This window comes from Lolium rigidum, chromosome 5 (assembly GCF_022539505.1).
Source record: "Lolium rigidum isolate FL_2022 chromosome 5, APGP_CSIRO_Lrig_0.1, whole genome shotgun sequence".
Taxonomy (NCBI): domain Eukaryota; kingdom Viridiplantae; phylum Streptophyta; class Magnoliopsida; order Poales; family Poaceae; genus Lolium; species Lolium rigidum.
Window position 1 is genome coordinate 157994258 of NC_061512.1, and position 10658 is coordinate 158004915.

General features: G+C 46.8%; 1 protein-coding gene across 1 annotated transcript; it reads right to left on the bottom strand.

Moving 5' to 3' along the window:
* Positions 1-6697: 6697 nt before the first annotated feature.
* Positions 6698-7966, bottom strand: LOC124652244. The gene has a single exon (XM_047191265.1). The coding sequence runs from the start codon at positions 7964-7966 to the stop codon at positions 6698-6700; it is 1269 nt and encodes a 422-aa protein (XP_047047221.1).
* Between the last annotated feature and the right edge of the window lie 2692 nt (positions 7967-10658).

A 10658-nucleotide genomic window follows, 5' to 3' on the forward strand; every position in this document is an offset into this window, starting at 1 on the left:
GCGGCCCAATGTTCTTCTCTCACAATATGCATGCTCAAACCATTCAACTCGGTGTAGATCGCCCTTACTTCGGACAAGACGAACATGCATAGCAACTCACATGAAATTCAACAATGAGTTGATGGCGTTCCCCGATAAACATGGTTATCGCACAACAAGCAACTTAATAAGAGATAAAGTGCATAATTACATATTTAATACCACAATAGTTTTTAAGCTATTTGTCCCATGAGCTATATATTGCAAAGGTGAATGATGGAATTTTAAAGGTAGCACTCAAGCAATTTACTTTGGAATGGCGGGAAAATACCATGTAGTATAGGTAGGTATGATGGACACAAATGGCATAGTGGTTGGCTCAAGTATTTTGGATGCATGAGAAGTATTCCCTCTCGATACAAGGTTTAGGCTAGCAAGGCTTATTTGAAACAAACACAAGGATGAACCGGTGCAGCAAAACTCACATAAAAGACATATTGAAAACATTATAAGACTCTACACCGTCTTCCTTGTTGTTCAAACTCAATACTAGAAATTATCTAGACCTTAGAGAAACCAAATATGCAAACCAAATTTTAGCATGCTCTATGTATTTCTTCATTAATGGGTGCAAAGCATATGATGCAAGAGCTTAAACATGAGCACAACAATTGCCAAGTATCACATTACCCAAGACATTTATAGCAATTACTACATGTATCATTTTCCAATTCCAACCATATAACAATTTAACGAAGGAGAAACTTCGCCATGAATACTATGAGCTAAGAACACATGTGTTCATATGAACCAGCGGAGCGTGTCTCTCTCCCACACAAGCATGATGTAATCCAATTTATTCAAACAAAAACAAAAACAAAAGCACACAGACGCTCCAAGTAAAGCACATAAGATGTGGCCGAATAAAAATATAGTTTCAGGGGAGGAACCCGATAATGTTGTCGATGAAGAAGGGGATGCCTTGGGCATCCCCAAGCTTAGACGCTTGAGTCTTCTTGATATATGCAGGGGTGAACCACCGGGTGCATCCCCAAGCTTAGACTCTTCACTCTTCTTGATCATAGTATATCATCCTCCTCTCTTGACCCTTGAAAACTTCCTCCACACCAAACTCGAAACAACTCATTAGAGGATTAGTGGACAATAAAAATTCACATGTTCAGAGGTGACACAATCATTCTTAACACTTCTGGACATTGCATAAAGCTACTGGACATTAATGGATCAAAGAAATTCATCCAACATAGCAAAAGAGGCAATGCGAAATAAAAGGCAGAATCTGTCAAAACAGAACAGTCCGTAAAGATGGATTTTATTAGGCCACCAGACTTGCTCAAACGAAAATGCTCAAATTGAGTGAAAGTTGCGTACATATCTGAGGATCATGCTCGTAAATTGGCGTAATTTTCTGAGCTACCTACAGGGAGGTGGACCCAGATTCGTGACAGCAAAGAAATCTGGAACTGCGCAGTAATCCAAATCTAGTACTTACTTTTCTATCAAAGACTTTACTTGGCACAACAAAACACAAAACTAAGATAAGGAGAGGTTGCTACAGTAGTAAACAACTTCCAAGACACAAATATAAAACAAAGTACTGTAGCAAAATAACACATGGGTTATCTCCCAAGAAGTTCTTTCTTTATAGCCATTAAGATGGGCTCAGCAGTTTTAATGATGCACTCGCAAGAAATAGTATGTGAAGCAAAAGAGAGCATCAAGAGGCAAATTCAAAACACATTTAAGTCTAACATGCTTCCTATGCATAGGAATCTTGTAAATAAACAAGTTCATGAAGAGCAAAGTAACAAGCATAGGAAGATAAAACAAGTGTAGCTTCAAAAATTTCAGCACATAGAGAGGTGTTTTAGTAACATGAAAATTTCTACAACCATATTTTCCTCTCTCATAATAACTTTCAGTAGCATCATGAGCAAACTCAACAATATAACTATCACATAAAGCATTCTTATCATGAGTCTCATGCATAAAATTATTACTCTCCACATAGGCATAATCAATTTTATTAGTTGTAGTGGGAGCAAATTCGACAAAGTAGCTATCATTATTATTCTCATCATCAAATATAGTAGGCATATTGTAATCATAATTAAACTTATCCTCCATAGTAGGCAGCACTAAAAGACCAATATCATCATAAATAGGAGGCAAAATATCAGCAAAGTAAATTTTCTCCTCAATGCTTGGGGGACTAAAAATATCATGCTCATCAAAGCCAGCTTCCCCAAGCTTAGAACTTTCTATATCATTAGCAACATTGGTGTTCAAAGCGTTCATACTAATATTACTACCAGACATGCAAATAAGATTTCATAGGTTTTTTAATTTTCGCATCAAACAATCCATGTTTTAAATTAGGAAATAGAACAAGAAGCTCATTGTTGTCCATTATGCCAAACTAGTGTAAACAAGAAACAAAAAGATGCAATTGCAGGATCTAAAGGAAATAGCTTCGAGCACACACACAACGGCGCCAGAAAAATACTTTACCTGGGACCGTAGTATGAGAGCCTTTTTACCTTTCCTCCCCGGCAACGGCGCCGTAAAAGTGCTTGATGTCTACGTTCCCCTCCTTTCCTCGTAGACAGTTGTTGGGCCTCCAAGAGCAGAGGTTTGTAGAACAGCAAGCAAGTTTCCCTTAAGTGGATACCCAAGGTTTATCGAACTCAGTGGAGGAAGAGGTCAAAGATATCCCTCTCATGCAACCCCGCAACCACAAAGCAAGAAGTCTCTTGTGTCCCCAACACACCAAATAGGTGCACTAGTTCGGCGAAGAGATAGTGAAATACAGGTGGTATAAATAAGTATGAGCAGTAGCAACGGTGCCGTAAAAGTGCTTGGCGTGTAGTTGATGGTGGTGGTATTGCAGCAGTAGTAACGCAAAGAAACAAGAAACAAGCAGTAGTAACTCAGCAGTATTTAGGAACAAGGCCTAGGGATTACACTTTCACTAGTGGACACTCTCAACATTGATCACATAACAGAATAGATAAATGCATACTCTACACTTTTGTTGGATGATGAACACATTGCGTAGGATTACACGAACCCTCAATGCCGGAGTTAACAAGCTCCACAATAATGCTCATGTTTTAGTAACCTTTAGTGTAAGATAGATCAACGCTACTAAACCAAGTACTAGCATAGCATGCACACTGTCACCTTCATGCATATGTAGGAGGAATAGATCACATCAATATTATCATAGCAATAGTTAACTCCATAATCTACAAGAGATCATGATCATAGCACAAACCAAGTACTAACACGGTGCACACACTGTCGCCCTTACACACGTGCAGGAGGAATAGAACTACTTTAATAACATCACTAGAGTAGCACATAGATGAATCGTGATACAAAACTCATATGAATCTCAATCATGTAAAGCAGCTCATGAGATCATTGTATTGAGGTACATGGGAGAGAGATGAACCACATAGCTACAGCGAAGCCCTCAGCCTCGTGGGTGAATTACTCCTCCTCATCATGGGGGCAGCGATGGCGGTGAAGATGGCGGTGAAGACGGCGGGTGGAGATGGCTCCGGGGCAATTCCCCGTCCGGCAGGTGCCGGAACGAGAGTTCTCGTCCCCCGAATTGGAGTTTAGCGACGGCGGCGGCGCCCCGGAGTCTTTCCGGAGTTTCGTCAATTGGTAATAGGGTTTTCTGATCCAGGGGCTTCTTATAGGCGAAGAGGCGGCGCAGAAGGTCGAAGGGGGCCCACACCCTAGGGGGCGCGCCCCCCCTTGGCCGCGCCGGGTGTGGTGTGGGGCCCTCGGACTCCCCTCTGGTCCTTCCCGGGTGTTCTGGATGCTTCCGATGAAAATAGGAACCTGGGCGTTGATTTCGTCCGATTCCGAGAATATTTCGTTACTAGGATTTCTGAAACCAAAAACAGCAGAAAACAGGAACTGGCACTTCGGCATCTTGTTAATAGGTTAGTTCCAGAAAATGCACGAATATGACATAAAGTGTGCATATAACATGTAGATAACATCAATAATGTGGCATGGAACACAAGAAATTATCGATACGTTGGAGACGTATCAGTGGCGCAGGGGCCGTCGTTGTAGAAGGCGGCTTGCGACGGAGAGAAGACTCCCGAACGTACACCGGCACGTTCGTACTATATGGGCTCGCGTTGGTGGCGGCGATACACCCGGCGATTATGTGCCGGGTGCCGGCGCGCCGCCGCAGCCTTCTTCTCCAGCTCCGCCGCCCTCCGTCCTTTCCGCTCCGCCGTCGATAGCTTCCGGCGCAGGCAATCTTGCTGCCATTCATCTTCGGTCATTCCTTCAGGCTTCTTCTTCGCAGCCGGCGCCTTCCGCGGCTTCGCGAACGGCGTCGCCCCTATCGTCGCATTGCCCGGCGGCTTCTTGGCCGCTTTCTTCGCCATCTTTTTGGGGGCTGTCGGCGGCGCCATGGAATGGGGAGAGGGTAGCGGCGGCGGGTGCACGGCGGGAGGGAGAAAGAAATCGGCGGGATAGGAGAAATGAATCGGCGGCAGGATATGTTTTGGGAGGCCCGTGCGCGGCGGTATAGGCGCGATTTGGCGGGAGCGGCGGGATTTGGCGGGAGTGTGAGACGAATTTTCCCCGTGCCGCCGACGGGTCGGGCCCGCGTCGGTTGGCCTCGCTGTTGTGTCCGGCGTCCCCGGAGCGTCCCCCGTGGGACGGGGACGGGCTCGGGGCGCCGGACACCGTATCGGGGCGCGCCGGACAAAAATGGGCTTTGGGGGACGCGGCTGGAACGCTTTTTTTGTCCGGCGCCCCCCAAATCGCTTTGGGGGACGGTTTGGGGGACGCGACTGGAGATGCTCTAAGCTACACAAATTAGGATCTGGCTTAGAACTCAAACTAAGCAGCAACGTTCATCACACAACAAGTTCAAAACTTGGGACAGTCCCACAAGTACAAATAAGAGTTACTTGGTCGTCCATCACACAACCATACAAATTAACGACACAGGATATCAGTCAATAGAAAGAGGCATAAATAGTCTTTTGCAAATATCATCTGGTCATACTGGTGACATCGCTTAGATAGTCTTAACACAGAACAAGGTAGTCTTCTTCCTCTTACGCTGGGTGAAGGTGAAGATGGAACTTTGACCCAAAGTTGAGAGGATGTGAGCTGACTTCACAGACAAGTTACGGACTCAGCGCCCTGGATCACAGAAATGAAAGAATCATGAACCACCAAATTTGATGTGGTGATCAAAACATAAGAGTACTGTGAACAAACTGGGAAAAAACTAAACTGGACCATCAAAAAGAAAAACTAAACTGATTTTTAGCAGAAAATTCAAGCATGAGTAGTCACACTTCCAACAAAAGATTTTTAGGAAGAGCTTTCTGGGAGATTGTACAAACTCAGATGAACTAATAATTGTTGAGAACTATGAGAAGAGTGTTGTATCAAATTGTTAAACTGAGAACCCATCTACAGCTAGACTGCTATTCCCAATACATACAAGTAAATAAAATGACTGTTGCCAACATTTAATGATTTCAACGAATCAAAATCTCAAAATGTAAGGTACTTCCAGGGAACAAAGGTACTTCACCGTCAATGAGATGACAAACAGCATATAAATAAAGTCATAAAGTTCCACACCAATATTATTCCTTCCAGATTTGTGTGATCTTGAGAGTGATCAAAGGTTAGGAAACACAGGGTCGTGGTTATTTCTAGCTCTTTTTATTACTGAGTATAGCTAATCGTTAGTGGCTGATATCACTTGGCACGGTAAGTAGACATGTTTGTTTTTCTTTGTTCTAGACTTCTAGTTATCAAGGAGACAAGGACCATAACAAATAACAGTATTTGATTCCTTTGAAAATTCAAGGTGCAAATTCCCATGGGAAGTTAAGAAACATCCATATCGTACACAAAAGTAGCCAGAGCTAAAATTCCTCCCTGTTGCAATGATAAAACATGCTGAGCTCTAACACATTTTACCTCCATGGAACGAAATTTTTCCTTCAGTCAAGCTAACAACTAATCACCCCTGTTTGCAAAACAATATGGCAACCACCCCTGCATTTTACAACTCTGGGGATAGCTTAGCTAACTTGAAAGAAAAACAAGTGGTGTGCCCCAGCCAAAGACAGTCACTTAAAGGGACGAAGGTGTCATCAAGCTTCATTGTTGTAATTGTGGAAGCTTTGGATTGCGAAATATGACAGATCAGTATATATAGGATCATGAATATGTGTATGCAGTAGCTAGAGACCATGAACCAAGTAAGGAAAGTACTGGTATGTTATTAGATCTTCTACCACCAGCATATACAGTATTATCTCTAGTTATCTCAAACCTACATGAACAGAGAGACAAAGTGTGACCAGAACTTCGAAAGCAGAAATGTAATTTGGAATGCTTGCTTTGCATTCCTTGCCAGCTTGATCCCAATTACTTCAGTGCCCTAGCTATATATCTTGCAACATGAAATCCTACTAACTTTGCATATCCTAGAATAAATGGAAACACGTGGTACGACCGTACGAACACTAGTAAACAGCTCCAAATGTAGTGCAATAAACTACTCAAAGGCTGTGATCTGAGAAATTGATCACATGAGTAAGCAACATGCGTGTATGAACAACAATGGCATTACGAAAACTTGATGAGGAAACAGAGAAGTAGGGAGTAAGGTTTTACCAATTAACGGGAGTCAGTACTCTGGAGCAAGGAACGCAGGCGGCCACGCAAGGAAGTAGGCGTAGATGGGGTGCCCATACTCCTTGCCATCCTCGGTCTCCAGGCGCTCCATCTTGCCGGTGTCGAGATGTAACGAGTAGCGGCCGTATCCAAAGGTCTGGATGAAGACCTTGCCGGTGCGGCCGGCGTCCATGTCGCTGGGCCAGACGTTGAAGACCCTTTTCGCCCAGTCCGTGGGCAGGCCTGGCAGCGCCTCCCACACCACGCGCATGTCCATGATATCCCTCTCGAGAAGCCACCCGTTGTCGCTGCACCTGGCCTCGCCGCGCACCCAGAGCTGCAGCTGCTTGGCACGGCTCGCCATGGCCATGATGCAGAGCCGCCCGTCCTTCGGCGTCTCCGCGATGCGGTACGTGCAGAAGTTGTCCGCCAGCTCCGCCGGCGCCAGCAGGTAGGAGAAGCGCAGCGTGGCAGGGTCCAGCACGAGCACGCGGCCGGAGTTGCAGATGTGCCAGTACATCTTCCCGGCGGCGTGCACGCAGCTGCGCTTGAACCAGTGCGGGTCGAAGTCGACCAGGACTTCCGTGTCCCGAGCGAGCGCGCGCCAGCTGCAGTCGCCGCTGTCGACGGACGCGACCCAGGCGCGCGGGCGCCCGTCGTCGATGGCGAAGCAGACGGCCTCGAAGCAGAGCTTGCTGGGGTGCGCGCGGGAGAGCAGCGCGGAGCCGATGTAGTACCTGGAGCTGCGCCAGCGGCGGTCGTCGGGGACCGTGTCGCGCGGCGGCGGCGGGAGGAGCACGCTGCGGCGCGAGGCGGGGTCGAGGACGAGGAGGCGGGGGAGGATGGACTTGGGCAGCGATACGGTCGGCTCGAGAAGCAGGAGGCCTTGGTGGCAGTCGTAGAGCTCGAAGCGGGAGGATTCCGGGGCGAAGTCGAGGGAGAGGCGCGGCGAGGAGGGGTCGAGGGGCGCGAACACGGCGTCGTAGTGGGTTGGCGGGGGTCGGATGGGCGGCGGGGGAGGGGTGTTGACGGGGTGGAAGAAGTAGCCGAGGAGGGGAGGGGCGCGGGGTAGGCAACGTGCCGCAATGCGGCGCCAGCGGTGGCAGGTGAGGGCGGCGCGGAGGAGGTCGGCGAGGGAGAGGCGGCGGAGGATGTCGCGGAGGTCGTCCCCATGGAGGACATCGATCGCCGCCCCCGACAGTGGTTCCGGCTTCACCGGCAGCGCCGGGACAGAGGTGGACGGAGCAGAGGACGGTCTCCTCTCCCGGCTCTTCCCCGCCATCATCTCTGCTGTTGCTGGAGAGAGAGAGAGACCCTTGCCCCGGTCGTGGATTATACTAGTGCGACGGAGGAGCAGTAGAATAGGACGGAAGCAGGAAGGGGCATTTTTTAATGGGCTCGGGCTTTTCGGAAGAAAACCTACGCTATCATTTGAGACACCAGAAATGCTCCGCAAGAACAGATAATCGTACGTACTACATTAAATTTGCAGAGTTGAGCAGTTTTTTTTTTTTGGAATGGAGGAATAGGGAAAATGGTTTGGCTTCTTTTAGACATTGAAATATGGGTCTCTCTAGGGCTCAGTTAACTAACTCTCAGTAGATTGGGCTTCTTCTCAACCTTTTACCGTCGCCAACCGTGGTCCACCCTGCCCGCGGCTGGCGCAATGTCGCGCACCTCGCCGCCCCGCCATGCCTCAAACTCCCCCCTCCACCAGTCTACCGCCGCTCCGGCCATCCCTCTAAGACACGCCCCCTTCTTCTCTGGCGTCGGCACCCACACCTTAAACCCTAAGGTCCATCCTCGTCGTCGATGTCTCTAACGCAACCAGCCGCGGGCTCCGGCTCGGCGGACATTCCCCCGCCCCTCCCTCCTCCCGCTCGATGTGCTCAAGGTAGAAGACAATGCACAAATCTTGGCGCGATTCAACGGCTACAGAATCTACTAAGCTTTGACCTAAATCTCAGTTCACTAAGAATTAGCAAACCTGCTGAAATATAGATCATACGAGTACATAAAGGTTTTAAATAGCGCACAATTTCGCCGGTTTTAGCGCGCAATAGCGGATTTGGACCCTCCACGCTATATTTGATAGAAAATGGTCGCTACAGTGCTAAACACGAAATAACACGCTAAATCGTGCTAAATCACGCTAAAACACATAACATGTAGCGGCGCTAAAACGTTTAGCTGCAAAAAACAAAGGTCCAAAACTTCATGCCAACCCATCTGTCCGAAAGTCCAATTTCCCCAACAAAGCTAAATACCTAAAGCCCGTATACGTACGGCAAAACCTAGCCTAAATCCGAGTTTAGCAGTTCCGCACGGAAGCGACGGCGGCGGCTGCCTCTTCCAGCGTGACATCGGCGTCCGTTGCTTCCTCCCATATAGTTCTGTCAGCTACTTCCTTCGGCTCGGATGTCGAAGACGTCTTAGAAAAATCACCCACCAGGTTAGAGCTGACTAGAACCTCCTCCTCTCATCCTGATTTGTAGATGCGTAGATGTATTGAACTATTGATGTGTAGTTCTTCCGATTCTGAATGAGTGCTTTCACCTTTGTCCTTGCCTTCTTGGCTCTAAATCATAATATTAGTATGTGTTAAAAAATGTTGTCTTTAATTTGGTCCTGGGAATCTACTTTGAACGATCTGGTTATGTAATTTATCTGTTGGACAAGATTTTAGTTGCCGAAATCCTTAATATTTGCATGTCTTTTTTGCAAAACGCTATTTTATATATAGCGCGTTATAGCGCGCTATAACGTGCATAGCGTTTGGAGATGGTCCTCGCTAAATGAAATAGCACGCTATTTAAAACCTTGAAATAGACACATAATTCATACCTTTTCTTTCAGAACGGGCTACCCCTTTCATTACTGCATGACAGAAATACAAATACTACATGACGGAAATACAAATTATGTTCGAAGTCCACACAAGGAGAAGGGAACAAGGAAAGGGACCGCCCTTGCATCATCAAACCCGCTTCACAGAAATCGCGTATCCACTACAAGGCAAAAATCTGATAACACTCAAGCACAACCAAAAGTTCACACACCACACAAACAGTCACACCCCACAGGTTTAAACACAATAAGGATGAAACAATAGGTGACGAGTAAATCATGGCCCTTCAATCATCAGGGCCGCCATCCGACAGTCTCCCCTTGAACACTTTTATGGCCATCGTCGCCGCTTTGTTTATCAACTTCTGAGTTCCAAGCTTGATCGTCCTGGCATCTTCCTCGCCATATAAACATGCCCAATAGTTTAGAAAAGAGCAAACCATGAAGATCACTACCACAGGAGACTTCAACACTTATTTGGTCAAATGTTATCTTATTTTTGATATTCCAGATTAACCCACATATAGCAGTAGTCAAAAGAGTATAAAATTTCCTATCCCCGGGCATATAAGCATAGAGCCAAGCCAAACTATATCAAAGACTCCTGGGGAAAGTAATAGCCCCCAAACAAGCTCCCAACAATCCCCAAACAACTTTTGCAATGGCATAGTTAAAGAAGATGTGGTTGGTAGTCTCCAAATTATCACAAAAGGAACATATATAAAGGGATTCTAGACCATTTTATTTTTCTCATATTGTCTCTGGTCAACACAACATCCTGAGGAAGTTGGCACACAAAAATATTTAACTTCAAAGGTATTTTAGATTTCCATATCCATTCGTGTTATGATCACCAGCAAGACCTTTCTCAAGAGTATAAAGTAGTGAAACATTTACTTTTGATTAGGGCATCTCCAACGGGGTGACGCAAACGGGCGCTGAGCGACCGTTTGTGTTCGCCGTGACCGAAAATGCGTCTAGACCCTCCTCCAGCGGGGCGACGCAAAGTGATCGGGTCGTCCGCGGCGACGCAAACCTGGCCAAAATATGCGCCAGGTTTACTTCTCCGTGGACGCTCCCGCGGTCGCCGAACGTCCTCATTTTCCTACCCGGTTCCGCAAGTCAGG

Bases quoted from the DNA above. Each gene is read 5' to 3' on its own strand.
- LOC124652244 (XM_047191265.1), bottom strand. From the start codon at position 7,966: ATGGCGGGGAAGAGCCGGGAGAGGAGACCGTCCTCTGCTCCGTCCACC.